A 24,269-nucleotide genomic window follows, 5' to 3' on the forward strand; every position below is an offset into this window, starting at 1 on the left:
CAAGAGGAACAGGAAAGCACAGTGAGGATTAAACGAAGACGAGATCAAAGCCAGTTGTGAGGTGGGAAATCGGGAGGTTTTTATGGAGGTGGTTGCACTCATGAAACAAAACAGCAGGATTTCAGCCAGTAAGAGGGGAGAATAAAAGGCAAAGGAGGAGTTCAAGTTAAGGAAATAGCAGATGCAACCACAAAAAAGATGTGGAAAGAAAAGGAGTAAAAAATACTGCCTACACTTTGAGCTTGAGAGAACATCACAAAGGGTGGGGGGTTAGTTCAGCCAAGGGAACAGCATCATATAATCTTGCCAGTAGAAGGGATACCACAGCATCTCTTCACATTTGACATTTGAGAATTTTTTGTCAATTAGAGAGATACCTTAAGATGTCCCTTTAAAACAGTAAGCCACCCTCATAGCTAGCCCAGAAATAAAAGCAAATAACATATCCACCTCAAAATCTTCACTTACTCGCTAAACCTAGGTATGAGTCATTTTTGAACCCCCTCACAACAGGCCACAGGCAGGAAACCCTTCTTTGCTCTCCTCACTCCCAAGTCCAAGTTTTCTATTCCTAAAGCATAATGGGAAATAAAAGAAATAACATATAGTGTTTCTCTCCATCACCCAAAGTAGCAATAATAAATAAAATATTGTAAGTATTATAATAACCAGGCTTTTAAAAAAAGAGCCTATGATTCCAGGAATCTGCCACTCTCTCCCAACTTCACGTTACCCATTACTCAGTACCTCATTAGCTCAATTTGAATGCCTCTCTGCATTGTTATAAATTGCTCCAATAAATATTACTATGCTCATAATGGATCACCAGTAGCTCAACTTTATCGTGCCCTTAGAACCAGAAGGGAAACTAAAATAAACAAACAAAGCCCTTCAGTAATGGTTCTCCTGACACCCAGTTCTATATCTTTACCATTCACACATACACACCAACACAGAAAATCTCATACACTGGGAATTAAGGCTGAAAGTAGGTTGAAATCACACTGGAAGGGATAATAAATGCCAAGTTATTAAGTTAGTATTTTAATTCAGTTGGTAATAAGGAATGGCTGAAGATACCCAACAAGAAACTGACACAATCAGAGCTGTGCTTCTGAAAGACTAAAACAGATTAGCAGATTATGTTAACAATTTAGGAAAGCAAATTGAAGATTCCAACTCTAATGATGACAATGAAAAATGAAAAAGAATGAATGAATGATCTGGACAAGAGACCAACCCCCCCCCCCCCCACACACACACACAAAACAACTATAGGCGTGGTCACATTTGGATTGAATGATCTAGGATGATATGATGCAGACCAGTAAGCTCCGTTAGGAAAACCAGGAGGTCCAGAGTTCAGGAGTGAGACTGAACTAGAGACAGTCATCCATAGAGAAGTGACAGATGAGTCCTAGGATCCAACCTCTCCAAAACAAAGAATTCTAAGAAAACAGAAAACTAAGGATAAAACCTTAAGCAATAGTCACATTTAAAGAGAAACAAAGGCTGGGAAGGGTGGGAGGGCAGCACACCTAGAGAAAGAGTGGTCAGGAGAACTAGGTAATTAAATATTATCCCAGATGACAGCATTTCAGGGAGACTTATCACAAAACCAAAATACAAACTAATGGAAAAAAAAAAATAGTCATGAGATTTGAGAAATAGGTCATTAGCAACCTTTAAAAGTATAAAAACTGGATTTCAGGACATTAAACAAGATGCACTAGCAGACTCAGCATGTTATTTTCAATATGACAAAGGAAAGAATGAAACTATTTATACAGAAAAATGCATTTATATTATTAATAGTTAATAACAAAGCAACCATGGGGCGCCTGGGTAGCTCAGTCAGTTAAGCATCTGACTTCAGCTCAGGTCATGACCTCCTGGTTCATGGCTTGAGCCCCGTGTCCAGCTCTGTGCTGACAGTTCAGATTCTGTGTCACCCTCTCTTTCTGTCCCTCTCCCATTCTCACTGTCTCTCTTTTTCCCTCTCTTAAAAATAAACATTAAAAAAATAATTTTAAAAAAATAACAAAGCAACCATAATGAGTTTTGAATTACCTTAGCAGTTAACAAAGTAAATTATAAAGGAGCCAGAGGATCAAATCTCCAGAAAACAATGAAAACCTTAAATATCAAATAATGACCCTAAGAATTCCCTTAAAGATATAAAAACCTAAAAGAAGATTTCAATATTGAGGGCAAGGGCCTAATATCATCACAAAAGAGATTTCCAAACCAGCATGTGGTCTACAGTTATTTATAAAAATATATATTCCTAAACTTTTTTTGTTAATATAAGAGTAAGAACTGGGGCGCCTGGGTGGCTCAGTCAGTTAAGCAGCCGATTTCGGGTCAGGTCATGATCTCGTGCTCTGTGAGTTCGAGCCCTGCATCAGGCTCTGTGCTGACAGCTCAGAGCCTGGAGCCTGCTTCCAATTCTGTGTCTCCTTCTCTCTCTGCCCCTTCCCTCCTTGCTGTCTCTGTCTCTCTCAAAAATAATAAACATTAAAAAAAAAAATTTTTTTAAAAAAGAGAGTAAGAACCATCTCCTCAACAAAACAAAAATACACATGAAACATAAAAACACTCAAATTATTTTTACATTAAATGCTAATCACAATCAAATTATAAATAACTTCTCTTTAGTTTTACATATCAAATTCCGTTAATAAAGTAGTTTTACTAAACAAATCCTAAACCTAATTCATCACTATTTATTATGAACAAATATCAGGATAAGAGTTTGCATTTGCTCTTTGAAATTACAAAAGAACATCATCATTCTTGAAAATCAGATATGTGCTATTTCAAAAGAAAATCATCTACTGTGTTTATGTCTCAGATATACCTAGATGTATGTTTCTAGAAATTCTTTGGCACTGGGAAATTAGGTTTGACTTATGGTACTCTTATCAAGAAATTATAGCCCTCAGGCGCCTTGGTGGCTCAGTCAGTTGAGCATCCAACTCTTGTTTTCATCTCGGGTCATGATCTTGCAGTTTGTGGGATGGAGCCCTGCATCAGGCTCTGCACTGTCAGTACAGAGCATGCTTGGCATCCTCTCTCTTCCCCTCCCCGACTTGCACATGCACACAGGAAAAAAAATAAAAAGAAAAAAAGAAATAATAGTCCTCATTTCAAAAAAATTACCAACAATATTTTTGTTCTGTTGGGAGAGACACAGTCCACTCTTAAACAACACCAAGGGTTGTCCAAGGCTCTTGAAAAAATGAATATGAAAAGACTTCAAGGGAAAATCCCTTCCCTAAGGAAGGCTGGTTCCCTTAACGTTCTGTTTTATGATCTAGGTGCTGGCTACAAAAATGAGTTGTTTGTAAAATTAATTGACCTAAATACTCGGGATCTGTGCACTATTCTGTATATACGTGATTTTTCAATAAAGTTTTTTAAAAAATTAGTCAAATTATCTATTCTAGTGAGGAATTACCTGTTGTCATAGATCCGTAACATGGCAATATTAACAAACCATCCAGAGTTGTATCTTGAACATCATAATCATAGTCAACAGACTCCGCCATCTGAAAAAGTAACTCACAACTTTTTTCAATTTCAAACTGACCTGAAATGAGGGAGGAAAATAACGTTAGCAAATGAACAGCAAATATTATTTAAGAATGGGGGGGAAAAAAGCCTTCTAGATTAAAATTAGTTTTGCATAATAGTTATTTTAAATCTCATTTGATCTAAAGGAGATGAACAAATAAACTGTACCAAATCTCAACAATAAAATTAAAAACTGAACACCAGTTCCCAAGCAATTTAAACCTCTACAGGAATAAAAATGTTTATAATCTTCAAGACTTTCATCTTGTTAACACAGTATTTGAGAAAGACTCAGTAAAGTTAATCATTAATATAGGAGTATCTAGTCCAAGAGATACTGCATTTAGGTGTATTTCAAAATACTTAAAGTAATCTGAAAAAGGCAGCAATTTTTACAATGTCTCACTTCTGACAGTACAAGGCAGAGTAGGAGGAGAGCGATGAAATGACTCATTTCTGTTAGTAGGATGCTGCTAATTGAAGAATCACACTAGTTTAGGATTTAACTAATCTATTTTTGACTTCCAAAAAAGGCCTATGAGACATGGATTTAACACCTCATGTACTGCTATCACACAGTACCATCCCACCACTCAAAGAAGAAAGGAGCTGGTAGGATGTCTTTTGAAATAATGGAATTAATCATTCAGATCCAGGACTGTTTAGTGTGGTCACACCTCTATATAAGGCAGACTAAGAAAAATATTAATACTTTACCATTTAATATCTTTTTACTAAAAGGTCAGTGTATTTTATGTATGTTTACTAATGAGACTGGCAGTTTTCATGGCAGTATAGAATTATATTTCTTATATAAGGCATGACATCTACAACTATTCAGATAAATCATAAAAAGGCAATATGAGTTAAATATGAGCCCAGATTTCCCAACAAAAGTAACACTCTATTGTGCCACATTTGCTTCTCATAAATAGTTAAGTTTTTAAACCTGATACTGAATGCTCACCAGTCAGGAAAACCAATATGTCTCCAGCCATTTCATTCAAATGGATATCCATGGTCACTTTCACAATCTAAAGCAAGAAACACAAGCATAATATGCTATAATATAATATAGTGGAAATAGAGTACCCCACTCCCAATCATTTCCCCTTGTTCCACAGAAAAATTAAATTTGGTTCTCAAAAGTGCAAGGAACTATGAGGGCTGCCATTAAAATAAAAGGGAACAAATGAATTACTAAACTACTTAATCAATTGGAATCAGAATATAAAAAAAAGGCATAAAAAGGATGTCAAGTACTACCGCTTGGATATATGCAGTATTTTCTCTATCTCGTGGGCCAATCAAATTGCAGAATTTTTCTCTGACTGGATAAAGCCTTCCAGGTATATCAAATATTGGACAATTTCCAAAGAATGCAGAGAGCTTGGCTAATTCCATAGTTGCTGACATCACCACAACCTTCAAATGCTCTTTCCTGTTAGGAGACTTCTCCTGAAATAATTTCTTTAATAAGCCAAATAAGATGTCCTGAAAAAAAGTAAATTTCTAATAAGTCACAAGTATACCTAAAAACCAACTTATTTTAAATATTTTGCTTTCCTAACCAAAGAACTCCTATTTCAACAGATTAAAATGTAAGTAAGACCAGACAATTCTCTACAAGGTAAAAGTTACCCCAAAGAAATAAACTAATAAATAACCATTATATTAAAATACTCACTGTAGTTAGAGTTCTCTCATGGGCTTCATCTAAAATGATGACGCTGAACTTGGTAAGATTTGGATCTCCCAGAATATGTTTCAGTAAACATCCATCAGTCATATATTTGATTGCAGTTTCCTAATGTTCAAACAGCAGAGTATATCAACTTACATATACAGTGTTACAGAAATTCACCCCTACTTTACAGACTAAAATTTCCCCCAAATGTACAGAAATTAGGTATTCTAACTAATCTGACTAAATAAAAAAGTACATAAAATAGCCTAACAACAAGGATGCTAAATTATAAAACATGTGACCTACACAGGGACAGAGATAAGGAACTAAGGTTGATATTCTAGGATAAAGCAACAAAAGTGACCAATACGGAGATATAAAGTAGTCAGGGGAAAGTGGTAAGATAATGCAATGCCTTCACATGAGCAAGCTGTAGGAAGCAGCAATGAAATGCGATCCATCTCCGTCTCAGCCACTGTTTTAGAGGACTCAGGAGAAAAGGTAGACGAAATAGGTGCACAATTTCTTCTCATTCTCTTCTTCCCTCACTACTCTCTTATTTTAAAAACTATGTAAGCCGACTAGCACTAAAACAAGGTGAGAATAAGAACCAAAGGCTACGAGTTAACAGCAATATAAACATAAAACAAGGGAAGACAAAAGAAAGAAAATTCCCCAGGAGTGATCACTAGGAAGGCAAAGACAGTATTTTGGGGAGTCACTGTGTGCCATAAATGATGGCCATTCCTATTAAGAACCATATTCGAATAGGGATTGTTTTGTATCTGATACAAGATTTAAAAAATCCTGAGGGAATATAAATTGTGACCGTTAACTACTAAAAAGAAAACAATTTTAAACTTGTTGGTACCATGAATACAGAAGATACTCGATAAATACGTGCTTACTGACTTTTCTAAGTTGTCCATTTTCCATTGACTTTAGCGATACAAATATACAACATGGATGAAGCTTGAAAAAATTATAATAAATGAAACAATCGAGACACAAAGGACCAAATAGTATATGATTCAACTTATAATTGGTACTTAGTAAAGGCAAATTCATAGAGATGGAAAGTAGAATAGAAGTTACCACAAGCTTCAACAAAAGTAACACTCTTACTTAAGAGTCTTACTTAATGGACCATGGATATCCATTTGAATATCCATTTGAATGAAATGGCTGGAGACATATTGGTTTTCCTGACTGGTGAGCATTCAGTATCAGGTTTAAAAACTTAACTATTTATGAGAAGCAAATGTGGCACAATAGAGTGTTACTTTTGTTGAAGTAAGTAAGAGGGGGGAGGGGGGATGGAGGGGCTAATGTTTAGTAGATATAGTGTCTGTCTGAGATGATAAAAAAGTTCTGAAAATAAAGAGTGGTGGTGGATACACAAGATTGTGAATGTATTTCATGCCAATGAACTGTACACCTAAAAATTATTAAAATGGTAAATTTTACATTATGTATATTTTAATACTATAAAAATTGTTTTAGAGAATGCAAATATAAGTTATATATCAAGGGCTCTTACAGCTAAAAAATAAGAGAATCCTTAAAAAAATAAACATGTCACATAAACTAACTGAGAAGGGAGAAAATAGGAAAGCTATTTCATTCACAATGGGCAACAAATCATTAACAATGGGCAACAAAAATTCTTTTTCTTTTTAAGTTTATTTCTGAGAGAGAGTGAGACTGTGAGCAGGGCAGAGGCAGAGAGAGAGAGAGAGGGAGAAAGAGAATCCCAAGCAGGCTCTAAGCTATCACTGCGGAGCCCAAAATGGGGCTCAAAACCCACAAACCATGAGATCACGACCTGAGCCAAAATTGAGAGTCAGATGCTTAACTGACTGAGCCACCCAGGTGCACAAACAAAATTAATTCTAATCTGAGGCTTTGTTTCTTAAAATTATAAATGCAGGGGCTGGCTCAATCAGAAGAGCATGCAATTCTTGGATCTCAGGGTTGTGAGATCCAAGGGGAAAAGTGGTAAGATAATGCAAGCCCCATATTGGGTGTAGAGATTACTTAAAAATAAAAACTTTAAAAAATAAATAAAATAAAATACAAATGCAAATTTGAAGTTAAACTCTTTCATAACTTTCTCCAATCTGTCTATATATAAGTTTACAGGACTTATAGCAATAAAACTTTTGTACCTTAGAGCTGCAATCATCAAAACGAACTTGGTACCCTACTTTGGATCCCAAAGTGCATTTCATTTCTTCAGCAACCCTCTGAGCAACTGATATAGCAGCTACTTTTCGTGGCTGAGTCACCCCAATCATACCATGTTGTGAAAACCCTATCAAAAACAGAGGTAAGAAACACAAAACTGTTAACAACTGCTTCCAATTAGAGCTAAATTGTTTCTGACCAATCAACACAAACTGTTCAAATGTTTCCAAAAGAAAACCCTGCAAATTAACAACATACCGTTTTACCCAATGTACCATGGAAATTTTAGTAATAAAAAAATAAAAATACATATTCAAAATATACATATTTTAATTAGCTTTTTCCAATTTCAGTCTAATGATTTACACTAAAGAATAAGTCTAAAATTTTTAATCCCTAGGAATCTCATAAATTCCACAGAATTCCTAGATTTACTTTTGCCACAGAAGTTTAAACATACCACCTTTCATATTTTTACCATTTTAGTATTTCTGAGAGATGCATCTTACAATTGATGCTTTTTTTCTTTATTAATAGGATGCAAAACTATACTACTGCAAAAATAGTATGCAAAAACAAGACATTCCATGTTTTAAAAAATGGCACATCAGATTTAATGGATTAGAATAAGTTAATATCAGAGAAGAAATTTTCATCTTTTATATGAATAACATCCAATATAATTTTGCTCTATACCAACCTTATGATAGGAAGTTTTACCATACTGAAGTTAAAGACACTTTAAGGGTAGGAAATTTGTTAGTTGGCTTGGTGTTATGAAATCAGGGAATAAATATTTACCTGATAACCCTCTGGAGAAGGAACCAAGAAATACTAATGTCAGCAACAGATATCACTATATCCCTTCCTCCTGAAAATTATTTCAATACCCAGTGGTTAACTGCAAGACAACCTCATTCTATAGCAGAGAATCATTATCTACCTATAATTTTATTTGAGATTATTATGACAATTAAAAATGGAAAAAACATCATCTGAATTAACTCCTGAATGTGAAATAACACCATAAAAAAGCAGGAAAGATGTAGGGAGGGTGTGTCAATAGAAGAATCGGGACTGTAAAACAAATGGTGGGTATTTGTGCAATACAGAGTCCTATTAGCTTTTAAGAGGATTTTTTTTAAGTTTATTTATTTATTTAGAGAGAGAGCACACACTCGCACACGAGAGGGGAAGGGGCAGAGAGAGGGGGAGAGAGAGAATCCCAAGCAGGCTCCACGCTCTCAGCAGACCTGGACTAGGGGCTCCATCCCACAACTGTGAGATCATGACTTCACCCAAAATCAAGAGTCAGAGGCTTAACCAACTGAGCCACCCAGGTGTCCCAAGAGGTTATTTTTTAAATACTCCCAATATTATCCCAGAATAAAATTACCTGCTTCATATAGATATTTTGGGAGTTGAGTGGTTTTACCACTTCCTGTATTTCCAGTAACAATAAGGAATGAATTGTCCCTCACAGCTTGAATAAGCTTTTTTCTTTGTTTTTGAATAGGAAAAGTTGGAGTAGTTCCTCCCTCCTGTGATGTGCATCCTTTCTCTTCTGTAATAACAGAAAAACAATTGTGCAATTAAAAGGCCTGTAAAGATATCTCTAACTCAATTTCCCAGAACTGAATAGAGAAAGACAACAGAATTTTGGGGCTGGAATGGATCGATCCATGACTTCTCAGGTAAGTCACCTTTGTCAAATTGGTATGTAAGGGTTTACAAGCCCATAACAACTTTTTAGTAAAATCTAACAACGTGAGCATTTGCTAATGCACGACTCAGAGTACTTGACAAAGTAGGCCTAGCACAAGGCAATGTATATGCGAGCATACCCATACAGAAGCACAAAGCCCAATTTTATTAAACAATAGACCAAAAACTAGAACACTGCAGGAAACTCTCGGCTGAATTTTAAAAAGCCACCTGTGTTTGCTTCTGATTCATGGTTCAAGTTAGGTCCCTGTTCAGAGTGACTGATATCCCAGAAGGCCAAGTGGTGGGTAACCATGGAAACTGGCTCCTGGAAACTGGCTCCCTTCATACCATACCCAAAGGCAGGCTGGCGGCCCGACGAGCGGGGCGGGGGGTGGGGGGGGGCTGGATGGGTAGAGAACAAAGGCTTTAAGAGCCTGTTTAAGAGCAGAACGCGTCTAGGCATTGGGGTTCACTTTTTTGTCCCCCAGCAGTGTTTTCACCCAACTTGGATCTGGGACCGCCCCCCTCAAAACCAAAGTGCTCACTGGAGGCAAAGTTCGCCTCCGGCTTGGACGGCGAGAAGAACGCTGCAGCCTCCTCTCCACTTTTCTCTGCTCGCCAAAGGCGTACTTTTATCCCCCCAAAAGCCCCCATGCCGAAACTCCCGCTGGCCTCCGCAGCGTCCCGCGGACCGCACCTCTATCAGCGATGGAAACAGCCGAAGGCCGCTCTTCCTGAAGGTCTATTGACCGCTCACCCTCCTCCTGCCGCCTCGGCGCCCTGCCCGCGACGGCGGGAAACCGGGACATAGACCTGGCCCGGAGCGGAGGTGAGCACGTCCACCGATCTGGGGAGATGGGAGGGGAAAGGCGAAGACGCGCCCTGATGACGTCGAGGTGTTTACTTCCGCGCGTGCGACTTGGAGCGAGGGGAGGGGGAGCTGTTAGGTGACGTGGCGCCCTGCCGCCGGAAAGCTTCCCCACACCCGCGACCTGGCCGGGCCCCCAACCGGGGGCCTACCCCCGAGGGTTTCCCTCCATCCTCGGGTGTGTGCTTCGCCTTGGGCCTTGATGCCGCCCCAAGGTCCAGAAGGGCCCTCTCCCACTTGTGCGCAGAAGAGCCAGGTGATAATCCCTTTACTAAGCTACTGCGGTCAGTGTAACCCTGTTCTGCTTGCACACACCTATTGTGATGTGACCCTTTGCCAGAACTGGAACCTTTCTAGAGTGCAGCGTTTCCAGGACACATTCTCACCTTGCTCAGTCTGTAATCACCTGTTCATTTCAGAACTACTGCGTTGCAGAGCTGAACTTCGAGTTCTGTAGTGTCCAAAACCTACGGCCCACACGCTATGCATTTCCTTCATAGGACCCTGCATTTCAATTTATTTTCTTCCTCTTTCTCACAACTAGACACAAAAGCAGGAACTTTAGAAAACCACAGTACATTTCGGCCCAGCAAAGTAATTCAAAATAAGCCATCAATATTTGTTTAATTTTCTGGATGGATGAATGAATTATTGATTTTCAGAGGATTTAAGCTCACTTAATGGATATGGATTTCTTGGAAACCACAATACTTGAAAGGATAAACAAATACACAACAGAGGTGGGGCGACTTTTTCAGAAAAGGTACTTTGTGTGTGGGGGGGGGGGAATCTTATTATAGAATCTTCCAATTTTGTAAGTAGTATCAATTGTAACAAAATCAATGCTGGAAGAAGATTGTTTCCTGGGCTTTTCAACTATTCTTACTGTTAGAATTAACCAACACTTCCTGCCAAACAAGACAACTCAAAGTTGTCCCTTCACCATTAATTAAAGGCCACTATGCTCCTATCTGATCAGGCTTCAAACGATGTCATTGGACCCCAAGATTTTTCTGTGCTCATAAAAATGTACCAACTGCTTTTAGGTGGGACTGATTAACATCTCCTAAAATGCAAACTTATTGGATTTTGAATGGTACCAAATGAAATCCAGCTAACAGCTCTATAGCTCTAAAACCTGGGTGCTACAGGAATAAACCTAGCAATAGGAGAATATGTCAGATTTCTCTCATCCATTAAAGGAATCTCCCAACCTTCTAGATTCTCTTAGAAATTCAAAATATTTACAAGTCAGAAAACAAAGCAAAAAATACATTTGTAGCACAAAGTACTGGTGAATAACAGGGCATGGTATTTTAGTATATGGCACTATACTATCAAAGTCACTTCATAAAAAAGTGAACAGATAATAGTCAAGCATTTAATATAAATTTTTTCATTTATTCCCCACAAAAAGAGAAGTAGGTTATTGTTATACCTAATTTTCACATGAGAGAATCAAGGCTCACACACTTGCTGAAGACAATAAAACAAAGAGGTAATAGGACCAAGATTTGCCACATTAATAACCACTATACAGTGATGGGAGATGGAATTCTCTAAATTATCTAAATCTTGGTGCCTAATATATTTTCTTTCAATGTTTGCAAGTTAACTATTATGGAATGACTCCATTCTTGATTGAGAATCACCTAATGAGAGTATCCAGGAAAAACCCCTGCAAACCAAGAATAAGGAAAAGTAAAAGTGAAAAACTCAAATGTTGTTTAACATTGTTGATTTTAAAATCAAGGACATTTAAAACATGTTACCATTAATAGCCATATGCTCCAGGCTACTCCAAATTAAAAGAACAATTATTTCCCGACGAGTTAGTTTACAAATTTCAATGGCAAACAAGATACAAATAGACAATAAAAATAGAAAATACATGGGTTGAATCTAAGAAGAAAGGTTAGTATTGCAAACAACATTGAATCTATTTCCTGTTACCTTTGGGTCACAAGAAAAACCTGAAATAAGTTATATTTAAAGAAATGTGAGGAGTATAAATTGCACCCTGCTGCTATTATCTCATACGCAGTCTTTCAAAATGTTCTTGAATCCAAGAAATTTGTTTCTGACCATCCAAAAGACAGGAAGAAACCTCAATATTAGAGATGTACAACAATGGAATAGAATTTTAAAATCATCTCCAGGAAAGATAGGAGAATACAGAATCAATGTTACAATGTAGAAGAAATAACTGGAGGCGTGCCTGGGTGGCTCAGTTGGTTGAGTGACAGACCGGCTCAGGTCATGATCTCGCAGTCTGTGAGTTCGGGCTCTGTGCTGACAGCTCGGAGCCTGGAGCCTAATTCATATTCTGTGTCTCCCCCCCTCTGCCCCTCCCCTGCTCATGCTCTGTGTCTCTCTGTCTCTCAATAATGAATGTTAAAAAAAAAGAAAGAAAGAAAGAAAGAAAGAAAGAAAGAAAGAAAGAAAGAAAGAAAAAGAAAGAAAGAACTGGAGCAGAAAGAAAAATTATCAAAGAAATTAATGCAAAAAAACCCAAAAATTTACAAACACCAGACAAGTGGTGAGATGTAGAAAGTTAATCAAAACAGGAAGTCAGGGAAAGATAGTGAGCAATGGTGTCAAATAAATGAATTTTTTTTAATTCATAAATTTGACCAAAACAATGGTTGTCTTGGTAAAGAGAGGCAGAGAGAAGGCAGATTGTAAGTGGGTGAAAAGAGAATTAGAGAGTCAATTGAAAACATACATAATGCGTTTGGAGATGTTTGGTTAGAATCAAGCAAGGTAAATGAAAGGGAAAGAAAAGGATAGCCAGAAAAAGATGCCACTGCTACAGTGTATATATGATGATTTTAAAAAGATGTGGTCAATGAAATCATCGGGGAACAGTTAGAAAGTGTGTTTCGAGAGCTGAAACTGATGAAGAGAGGTACTGATGAAGGAGAAAAAGCAAGTTCACATTTTGAGAAAAGATGCAGGATTGGAAGAGACAGAACAAACTTTTAGTCAGGGTAAGTGTCATAAATCTGCATTTGTAGCAGATTTGTATCCCAAGATATGAATCTGATTGTTTTTCTGTATTTTCCTTCTCTATTTTTATCCTACTTGTAAACCAAGGGCCTTTCTTCCTTTTCAGCCCTCACCCGAGTAGAAACAAAGATTCAAGGACATTGCTGACCTGAGGGCCAAGACTAGAGCCTCCTGTACATGAAGAACTGGTTATTTTCTCTCTCAGGACTGATAGGACTGGGCCTAGAAATAGGGAAGAAAGAAGGAAGAATGTAATGAAAAATAAGGAGCACTAGAAAGCATTAGAGCCCTCAAAGTGGGCAAGAGAAATAGGCTTGAAAGTTCTAATAGAAGGAATTCAAGAAGATGAACCATCCTCACATGTGGACCCCTCCTCCTTTAAAAAACCAAAACCTATGACGTTTGTCATTTAGCAGTCTTGGATATGTAGCCCTGAAAGAGAGGGAGCGGAGCTTGTACATTCTGGAGGGAGTGGAAGCATGAAGAAGAACCTCACTCCTAAACCAGGTAGAACTAGATAGAAACAGTTGGGAATTTTTCTATGAGTGATGTGATCGACACCATATCAGTTTCTTTGGGGGGGGGGCGGGTTGTGGGTTTTTTTAATGTTTTTAAATTTATTTTTGAGAGAGAGAGAGACAGTGCAAGCAGGGGAGGGGCAGAGAGAGGGAGACACAGAATCCGAAGCAGGCTCCATCTGGGGTCTGAGCTGTCAGCAGGGTCTGAGCTGTCAGCGCAAAGCCCAATGCGGGTCTCGAACGCACCATGAGATCATGACCTGAGCCAAAATCAGACACTTAACCTAATAAGCCACCCAGGCACCACCATGCCACTGTTATGTATTCTATTAACATGTCTGTAAGATATTAGCAACTTGGAGATTTGGAGGAAAAATAGACGGACATATCCTAGAACTTAGCGAAGTATCCATCTTTCAGTTCAAAGGTAAAAGAAACCATCACACTTTCTTCTCTTTTTAATCTTATGTTTCTGTTGTCCAGATATTAAGATGTGAGTTAGTATCATAAAGATCCTCACCATGCAGTCATTAAATCACTCATGAATGTTATAATTTAATCAAAAGATTAATAAAGATTGAGGCACTTCTAATCATTGTCAATGAAAATTGATGCTTTATACATATGCATATAATCTTGAATAAATGTGTAGAATTCCATTATTCTATTAGTAAAATAGACCCTCTTTCAAATGAAGGCTCAGTGATGACTCTGACTTCCTATTCATTCATTCATTCATTCATCCATTCATTCATGTATTCATTCAATAAATATTAGAATACACAACTCTCATATGTACACTTTTTTTGTTTTGTTTTGTTTGGCTGGATACAGTATACTTTATTGATGGTACATGATAAGGTAGGGCTCCCCAAGCCCCTCCCCTTCTTCAGGGGGTCTGGGATGGAAACTGGAGGTCAGGAGATTCTCAGGTGTTTTGGTGGATAAGTTGGGGCAAGGACTCCCCAGCAGCTGAGAGCCTCTCCTTCCTCTTGCTGGGGCTGGTGGTCCAGGGGACTCTTACTCTTGGAGGCCATGTGGACCGTAAGGTCCACCAACTGGTTGCTGTAGCCAAATTCATTGTCATTCTAGGAAATGAGCTTGACAAAGTGGTCATTGAGAGCAATGCCAGCCCCAGCGTAGAAGGTGGAAGAGTGGGTGTCACTGTTAAAGTCGCAGGAGATGACTTGGTCCTCGGTGTAGTCCAGGATGTCCTTGAGGGGGCCCTCTGGTGCCCGCTTCACCACCTTCTTGATGTCATCGTATTTGGCAGCTTTCTCCAGGTGGCAAGTCAGATCCACGGCAGACACATTGGGGGTGGGGACACAGAAGGCCATGCCAGTAAGCTTCCCATTCAGCTCAGGGATGACCTTGCCCATGGCCTTGGCAGTGCCAGTAGAAGCAGGGATGATGTTCTGGGCAGCCTGTAAGCCATCATGCCACAGCTTCCCAGATGGGCCGTCCACAGTCTTCTGGGTGGCAGTTATGGCATGGACTGTGGTCATGAGTCCCTCCATGATGCTGAAGTTTTCACGGATGACCTTGGCCAGAGGGTCCAGGCAGTTGGTGGTGCAGGAGGCATTGCTGACAACCTTGAGGGAGTTGTCATACTTCTCATGGTTCATGCACATCACTAACATGGGGGCATCAGCAGAAGGGACAGAGAGGATGACCCTCTTGGCCCCACCCTTCAAGTGAGCCTTCTCCATGGTGTTGAATACCTCAATGTACTCCACACAACATAGTCAGCACCAGCATCACCCCATTTGATGTTGGCGAGATCTCACTTCTGGAAGATGGTGATGGGCTTTCCATTGATGACAAGTTTCCCGTTCTCCGCCTTGACTGTGCCATGGAAGTTGCCATGGGTGGAATCATACTGGAACATGTAGACCATGTAGTTGAGGTCAATGAAGGGGTCATCGATGGCAACAATATCCACTTTGCCAGAGTTAAAAGCAGCCCTGGTGACCAGGTGCCCAATATGGCCAAATTCGTTGACTCCGACCTTCACCACGGTGTCTTGGGATTCAGCTGGCACTGCACCAGAAGATGCGGCTGTCTGTTGAACAGGGAGGAGCAGAGAACCTTATATGTACCCTTTTTAATAGCCATACAAAGGCATAAAAATATGTGTAAAACATGGTCACTACCTTCAATGACATTACATGTATTTAAGGAGATAAAATATTTAGAGGAAAAACTAGCTAGAGTGATCAGGGAAGGCTTCTTGGAGTTAGTGGCATTTGAACTGAGCTTTGAAAGTTGGGAATATTCCAGTAAATGCCAGGGAAATGTCCTGGATAGAGAAAATTTCACAAAGGCAGTAATAATACAGTGATCAAAATATGATTGATTATGGATTATTGAGAAATCTACAAAATTTAGTGTTCTATCTCTGGTCATGGTCTCTGTAAATCTTTCACTTGCCTGAAGGTGGCAAGCTGGGTTTATTCGAGAAATTTCATCATCAATATTATTTGAAAGAAAAATGAAACGGTAGTATTTCTTTGAAAAACAATTTTTTTCATTTCATAAAATCAAAAAGTTTTGAAAAAGATAAAAAATTACAATCTTTTAAATACCGTATATATTTACTATTACTTTATTATTATTTTTTTTAGATTTTATTTTTAAGTACTCTCTACACCCAGCGTGGGGCTCGAATTCATAACCCCGAGATCAAGAGTTGTATGCTCCTCTGACTGAGGTAGCCAGCCACCCCTAGTATACTTATTTTAAAGCATATACATTTTATATTGCAGATACTTTTAATTTTGATGTTTTAATTTATGTTCCTTATTGATTCCCTGTTATGATACAATTTTTTCATTGGAAAAAAAGGAGACTATATTTGTTATTTTAAGTTTATTTATTTTAAGTAATCTCTCACCCAAAGTTCAAACTCATGACCCTGAGATCAAGTCACACACTCCTCCAACTGAACCAGTGGGGTACCCCTCAAAGGAGCTTATACTTTTAAGTATTACCATTAAAATCTGTGATAAGCATTGTTTATAAGTCTTTTGAGAGTAGTCATGTTTGTTGAAGGATAATTTCCAAATGGCAAAACTCATCTTTTTTTTTTTTAGTGTATAGTTGTGAGTTTTATGAATTTTGACAAGTGCATATGGTTTGTAACCACCGCTATAATAAAGTTATAAAACACTTCATTATTTTAACAAATTCCCTTGAGCTCTTTTGTGATCAACCCCTTTCTTCACCTCTAGGCCCTGGCAACCACTGATTTGTTTTCTATCTCTGTATTTTGCCTCTTCCAAAATGTCATATGAATGGAATCATATAGGTCTTTCATTCAGCATAATTACCTTGAGTTTCATCTAGAGTTGAATATAGTTATAATGCATATCAGTAACGCAATTCTTTGGGTTATTGAGTCGTATTCCATTGTGTAAATATACCACAATTTGTTTATTAAGTTCATTAGTTGAGGGATATTTATATGGTTTCCACTTTTTGGTGATCATGCATAAAGTCACTATAAACATTGACATACAGGTTTGTTGTTTGTTTGTTTTTTAATGACCATTTTCATTTCTCTTGGGTATATACCCAGAAGTGGAATTTCTGGTCCAATGATAAATGTATGTTTATAAGAACTGCAAAACTGTTTTTCCAAGGAGACTGGAGCATTTTGCACTTTTACCAGCCATCTAGAGAATTCCAGTTGCCTTCATCCTTGCTAGGACTTGGTATTAACAGTATTTTTGTTTTGTTTTGTTTTACCCATTCAAATAATGAGTAGTGGTATGTCCTTTATGGTTTTAATCTACATATCCCTATGGCAATGATGTTGAACATCTTTTTACATATTTATAGTCCATATACCTTGGATTCAAATCTTTTCTCAACTTGTGTGAGAGAGGGAAGGGTTGCTTATTTTCTCATTATTAAGTTTTGAGAGTTACCTATAGATTCTGGATTCAAGTCCTATATCAGATATATACTTTGCAAATATTTTGGCCTAATCTATGGCTTGTCTTTTAATTTCTTAATTATGTCATCCAAAGAGAAGTTCTTGATTTTGATTAAGTCCAGTCTATCAATATTTTCTCTTTTGATTGTGCTTTTGATGGTATCTAAGAAATCTTTGCCTAATCAAAGGTCACAAAGATTTTCTCATGTGTTTCCTTCTAGAGTTTTGATAGTTTTGAGTTTGACATTTAGGATTTAAGCCATTTTGAGTTGAGTTGGGTATGGGTCAAGGTTCTATTTTTTCACACAGTTGTGCAATTGTTCAAGCACCATCACTTCATAGTAGAAAAATTTAGCAAAGGGACTTGCATTTTTATTTATTTTATTTTATTTAAAAAAAAAATTTTTTTAACGTTTATTTATTTTTGAGACAGAGAGAGACAGAGCATGAACGGAGGAGGGGCAGAGAGAGAGGGAGACACAGAATCCGAAGCAGCCTCCAGGCTCTGAGCCATCAGCCCAGGGCCCGACGAGGGGCTCGAACTCACGGACCGTGAGATCGTGACCTGAGCTAAAGTCGGATGCTTAACCGACTGAGCCACCCAGGCGCCCCGGGACTTGCATTTTTAAATTATACAGTTAAAATCTGTGATAATCTTGTTTGAGAGTTTTCTCAACTTTTCTTTTTAGTTTTTTTTAGCTTTATTTTCCAAATACTACATCCTATTTTTAAAAGAGCAATTTGTGTCTTGGTTCTTCTACCTCTCATTTTATTTCATTTGGCAGTGTTAGGATTTCAACGTATTTTCAAATGACACTATGTATCTCTACACTCTCTAGAATTGTGGAATTTAAAACTGCCACCCCCCTTTTTTAGAGATGAGAAAATTGAGAGTTCAATGAGTTGCCCACAGTCATACAACTAGACAGAGGCAGAGAAAAGCCCATAGTAGTTTTCCAAATCTCCAGACCAACTGTGTATGTCACATAACTTTATTTCTACTTATTAAATATGGATATTTGCTATAAAGTAGGCTTTTATCTACAATTGCATTTTCAGTGCTTTTCCATCTAAGACACAAAATTTGACTAAGCAAAATTAAACCCAGTTAAAAAATACCACCAGCCTTTATCCAATGCCACTGTGTTTACAAATATCATGACAAGGTAAATAGACACACACCAAGGAAACATAATCTAGGCAAAGTAAACAAATCTAATTTAGTAATCTAAGGATTACTAACATGCTGACATTCAGTTGATAATTCCAAGACTTTACACTTAGGCATAATTTTTACATTAAATTAGCTGTGTCTCCTTATCCAATTGCAAGTTAGACAGAAAATTTATCTTTTTCACTACATGGGACTTTCAACAAGCTGATTAATTAAATCTGAGTGGTCTATTCTTGCCTTATGCAACAAAAACATACATATGCTTGTAAAACCTAAGGGAAAAAAATCCCTAGATACCAGAAACAGATAGGAAATGCAAATCTATAGAAAAATTAAAAACTGTTATGTGGGGACAGTCTCCTGTGAGGATGCTTTCAGAGTGCAATATAATTTCCATAGAGTAAACATATCCAACTAAAGATGAGCTCACAACAACAAAAAAATTACACGTCAGATGAAGAAATAAACCATCATGAGAGAGATCAGGAAAACAAGCAAATAGGAAAACTGTACCCCAAGAACTAGAAATAATAGGAAAGTCTTGAAGAGACTACAAAATAAGTGTTTTAAAGTATTAAAAGGACAAAAGAATAGAAACCATAATGAAACAAGAGAACATTATAAAAATAAACACGCAGGTGTCCCTGGGTGGCTCAGTTGGTTAAGCGTCTGACTTCGGCTCAGGTCATGATCTTGTAGTCTGTGGGTTCAAGCCCTGTGTCAGGCTCTGTGCTGACAGCTCAGAGCCTGGAGCTTGCTTCGGATTCTGTGTCTCCCTCTCTCTCTCTGCCCCTCCCCTGCTCACACTCTGCCTCTCTCTCTCTCTCTTAAAAATAAATAAACATTTAAATAAATAAATAAATAAATAATAAACAGGCAGATTCAAAAAATAATAAAACAGTCAAAAATAAAAATTCATTGAAATTAAAAATTCAGTGGAGGGGGACCTGGTGTCTCAGTCAGTTGAGCATCCAAATCTTGATTTCAGCTCAGGTCATGATCTCGTGATCAAGATCTCATTCCTGAGATGGAGCCTACATCGGGCTCTTGCTGACAACATGGAGTCTGCTTGGGATCCTCTTTCTCCCTCTCTCTCTGCCCTGACCCCAGCTCACTCATGCATGTGTGTGTGTGTGCTCTCTGTCTCAAAATAAATAAATAAACTTAAAAAAATAAATAAAATAAAAACTCAATGGCGTTTAAATAAATCAAGAGAAAGTAACCAAGTAGAAGACAAAGCTAAGGAAATCACCTAGAATGTAGCACTTAACCATTAAGAGATGGAAAATACGAAAAGGAAATTAACAGATATGGAGAAGGTAATGAAAAGGCCACCTATATGTTCAAATGTTCCAGAGTGATAGAATAGACAGAGTAGGAAAAAAGCAATATTTGAGCAGAGAATCTCTGAGCCCTATTAAAGGAAAAATGAAAATCATGTACACCTAAACAAAGTGAAACACAGCAACAATAGAAAGAAAATCTTAAAAGCAACAAGATAAAAAAAAAAATTCCTGCAAAGGAACAATAATACATTATCAGCAGATTTCTCATCAACAAAAATTGAGGAGAAAAGACAATAGAATAATAGGCATCACCACACTGTTAATGGAAAACAATCAAGAAGTCTATACTCAAACTGTCATGCAAGAGTGTGACTGAAATCATGGGGTGCCTGGGTGGCTCAGTCGGTTAAGTGCCTGACTCTTGGTTTCAGCTCAGGTCACAATCCCGTGGTTCGTGGGTTTGAGCCCCACACTGGACTCTACACTAATGGTGCAGAGTCTGCTTGGTATTCTCTCTCTCCCTCTCTCTGCCCTTCCCCTGCTCACGCTCTCTCTCACACAAAAATAAATAAATAAACTTAAAACAAAGAAGAAAGTGAGACTGAAATCAAGATTTTTTAGGACAAATGCTAAAATCATTTACCAATAATCAATTGTTGCTTAAAATATACTCAAGTATTTTCTTTAAGTTGAAAGAAATTGGATACAGGAAACAGGATTTTCAGCAAGCACTAACTGTGAACAGAAAGAATAGTAAAAATACTGGTAAATCTAATTTAATGTTGAGTATTAAAAAGCAGTAATGATAAATACTTCAAATATAAAAGGATTTTTTAAAACCAAATTTTGGTTTTAAAATTGGATTTTTGAAACCAAAATATTAAGTAACATAAATAATGGGAGGGTGAATCTTCTAATATCTAATATTGTTCAAAAAAGGCTGACAATATCTTCGACCTAGTTGAGTGTGCATGCTATAAATTTAAGAGTAAACATTGCATAAAAAGAAAGTGTATATTTTCATAAATCTAAAAGAGAAGCAAATTCTTAATTTTACCACTATGAAGAAAATATACTTGACAACCATGAACTTCTCAACAAAGAAAAATTCAGAAAGCAAAAAAAAAAAAGTTTAAAGTCTAATTACGTTTATTTATTTATTTATGTTATATGTGTATTTTTTTTTAATCTTTAATTATTTTTGAGAGAGAGACAGAGTGTGAGCCCGGGAGGAGCAGAGAGAGAGGGAGACACAGAATCTGAAGCAGGCTCCAGGCACTGGGCGGTAAGCACAGGGCCTGACGCGGGGCTCGAACTGACGAACCGTGAGATCACGACCTGAGCCGAAGTTGGAAGGTCAACCAACTGAGCCACCCAGGCACCCCAATGTTATATATATTTTTTAATGTCTACTTATTTTTGAAAGAGAAACAGAGACAGAGCGTGAACATGGGAGGGTCAGAGAGAGAAAGACACAGAATCTGAAGTAGGCTCCAGGCCCTGAGCTGTCAGCACAAAGCCCGATGTGGGGCTCAAACTCATGAGCTGTGAGCTCTGAGATCATGACCTGAGCCGAAGTCAGACGCTTAACAAACTGAGCCACCCAGGTGTCCCATAATGTTTAAATGTTAAATGGCTAATTACAATGAAGAAAAGACCAACTTTATTTTATTTATTTTTTAAGCTAATTTATTTATTCTGAAGGTGGGAGAGAGCGCATGCGTGTGCATGAGCAGGGAAGGGGCAGAGAGAGAGAGAATCCCAAGCAGGCTCTGTGCTGTCAGCACACAGTCCCACGTGGGGCTCAAACTTACTAACGGTGAGATCATGGCCTGAGCAGAAATCAAGAGTTGGATGCTTAACCAACTGAGTCAACCAGGCTCCCTGAAAAGACCAATTTTAAAATTGTATAAGCCTATACGAAAATAGCAAGTTTTGGGGCACCTGGCTGGCTCAGTCTGTTGAGCATCCCACTTTGGCTCAGGTCATGATTTCACGGTTCATTGGCTTAGGTCATGATCTCACGGTTCATGAGGTCAAGCCGCACGTCAGGCTCCATGCTGACAACTCGAAGCCTGGAGCCTGCTTCAGATTCTGTGTCTCCCTCTCTCTCTGCCCCTCCCCCACTCTCTCTCTCTCTCTCTCTCTCTCTCTCTCTCAAAAATAATGTTATAAGCATTAAAAAAAAGAAAGAAAAAGAAAAAAGAAAAGAGCAAGTTTTGTTTTCTGATACTTTTTCTATATCACATAAAGCTTTATGTAAATAAACTTGAAGCTGCATCTGTTTACCAGAGAAACTCTTTTTAATCCCATAATAAATAAAGGTCAATATTTTAAAAATATTAATATATATTAATATAACATCCAAGGCAGTAAAGATGATAGAAAAACAATTCAATAATTCAGTAGAAGTCAGGAAAGTATAGAAAACTAAGTAAAGAAAAAGTATGGTGGGGCACCTGGGTGGCTCAGTCGGTTAAGCGTTGGACTTTGACTCAGGTCATGATCTTACAGCATGTGAATTCAAACCCCACATCAGGGGTTTTGCTGACAGCTCAGAGCCTGGAGCTTGCTTTGGATTCTTTGTCTGCCTCTCTCTCTACCCTCCCCAACTTGCTCTGTCTCTGTCTCTCTCTCTCTCTCTCTCTCTCAGAAATAAATAAAAACATTAAAACATTAAAAAGAAAAAAGAAAAATATTAAACAAACATTAAAACATTAAAAAGAAAAAAAAACCATGGTAAATGGAAAACACAAAATAAAATAGTAGAAATAAATTCTACTATATTAGTAAAGTTGGAAAAGTATACTTATAGCATGATATCATTTAAATAAAAAGTTATTTATTTATTTATTTATTTATTTTTTTTTTTATTTATTTTTGGGACAGAGAGAGACAGAGCATGAACGGGGGAGGGGCAGAGAGAGAGGGAGACACAGAATCGGAAGCAGGCTCCAGGCTCGGAGCCATCAGCCCAGAGCCTGACGCGGGGCTCGAACTCACAGAGCGCGAGATCGTGACCTGGCTGAAGTCGGACGCTTAACCGACTGCGCCACCCAGGCGCCCCATAATAAAAATTTAAACACAAAAAAATAATAGCATGGACCATACCTACATAGTAAAATTATAGAAACATGGGATACATACTAACTTCTGGGTACCTATAGTAAGTAGGAAGGGAATGAGGGAAGGTTGTTTCAAATACATTTGTAATTTGTATTTCTTTTGAAAGAGTTTGAAACAAATATGGCAACATGTTAAGTTTTGTTGTCAGATACATAGACAGTTAGCATCATGTTATTTTCTATACTTTTCCGTGTATCTGAAATATTGACTCTACATTAGAGAATCCCAAAACAGTGGAAAGCCACTGTATTATACCACAGGTCTTCCTGGTTATCTCTATGACCCTCTAGCGGCTTGCAGAAAAGTTGAAGATAGAAGACCGTTGAGATCCAAGACTGTATTCCTGTCCATATGATGCATCCAAAACACTCTCTTTACCAACGCTTGGTATTTTTTAAAGGAAGGAAAGAAATCAAGCCATATAAAAGGTACATACCTCTTATGGGAGCTTCGTTGCTTCCATGTTTTGTTTTTTCTGACTCTCTGTATGTTCAAGGTAATGTGTGTCTTTTGTCATTGGGAGAATTCTCAATGCTGGAGAAGACAGAGAAGAAAGGACAAGGCCAAATAAAAAAGAAATGGGATCGAAGTCCTCCAAGTAAGAATTGGAATGTAATTTTCCTCACTGTAACCCATCTCAAGCTTCAGACAGGAATTTTTTTTGAAACTCATTTTGAAATTTTGTCTTCATATAAGGCCTTAAATGAGGAGCAGCCTAAAATATGAAATCACAAATTTATTTTTTCTCTCCCTGATGGTCATAATTTTTTTCCATTTTTATTTTATTTTTTTTCTTCCAAGATTTTATTTAAATTCAAGTTAGTTAGCGGGGTGCCTGGGTGGCTCAGTAGGTTAAGTGTCTGACTTCACCTAAGGTCATGATCTCATGGTTTGTGAGTTTGAGTCCCACATCAGGCTCTGCGCACTGACTGCATGGAGCCTGCTTGCGATTCTCTCTCTCTCTCTCTCTCTCTCTCTCTCTCTCTCTCTCTCTCCCTCCCTCTCTCTTTGCCTCTCCCCTGCTTGTGCTTTCTGATGTTCTCAAAATAAATACACTTTAAAAAGTTATTTAAAAAATAATAACTTCAAGTCAGTTAACTTGATGGTCATAATTTTTGAGCACCATGGGAAAAAGAGCATTTATTGCTACCTCAAAAAGAAGCTAGAATACTATTTTTTAAACCCCTGGGAAGA

General features: G+C 37.8%; 1 protein-coding gene and 1 pseudogene across 2 annotated transcripts in view; both read right to left on the reverse strand.

Annotated features, from left to right (window-relative positions):
- The window catches only part of DHX40 (DEAH-box helicase 40), a 46,605-nt gene extending 36,465 nt beyond the window's left edge, over positions 1-10,140 (reverse strand). The window contains exons 1-7 of one of the 2 annotated variants that reach the window (XM_007086738.3): positions 9,855-10,140; positions 8,847-9,014; positions 7,432-7,577; positions 5,264-5,383; positions 4,843-5,070; positions 4,544-4,610; positions 3,461-3,592 (exon numbers count right to left, since the gene is read on the reverse strand). In XM_007086738.3, coding sequence (XP_007086800.2) covers positions 3,461-3,592; positions 4,544-4,610; positions 4,843-5,070; positions 5,264-5,383; positions 7,432-7,577; positions 8,847-9,014; positions 9,855-9,966 — 973 coding nt within the window. In that variant the 5' untranslated portion in view covers positions 9,967-10,140. The remainder of the gene's footprint in view (positions 1-3,460; positions 3,593-4,543; positions 4,611-4,842; positions 5,071-5,263; positions 5,384-7,431; positions 7,578-8,846; positions 9,015-9,854) is intronic. The other variant, XM_042967600.1, reaches the window with a different exon arrangement.
- A 4,237-nt stretch (positions 10,141-14,377) lies between these two features.
- LOC107180070 lies at positions 14,378-23,586 on the reverse strand (annotated as a pseudogene).
- Positions 23,587-24,269: the final 683 nt, after the last annotated feature.

The sequence above is a fragment of the Panthera tigris genome, chromosome E1 (assembly GCF_018350195.1).
Source record: "Panthera tigris isolate Pti1 chromosome E1, P.tigris_Pti1_mat1.1, whole genome shotgun sequence".
Taxonomy (NCBI): Eukaryota; Metazoa; Chordata; class Mammalia; order Carnivora; family Felidae; genus Panthera; species Panthera tigris.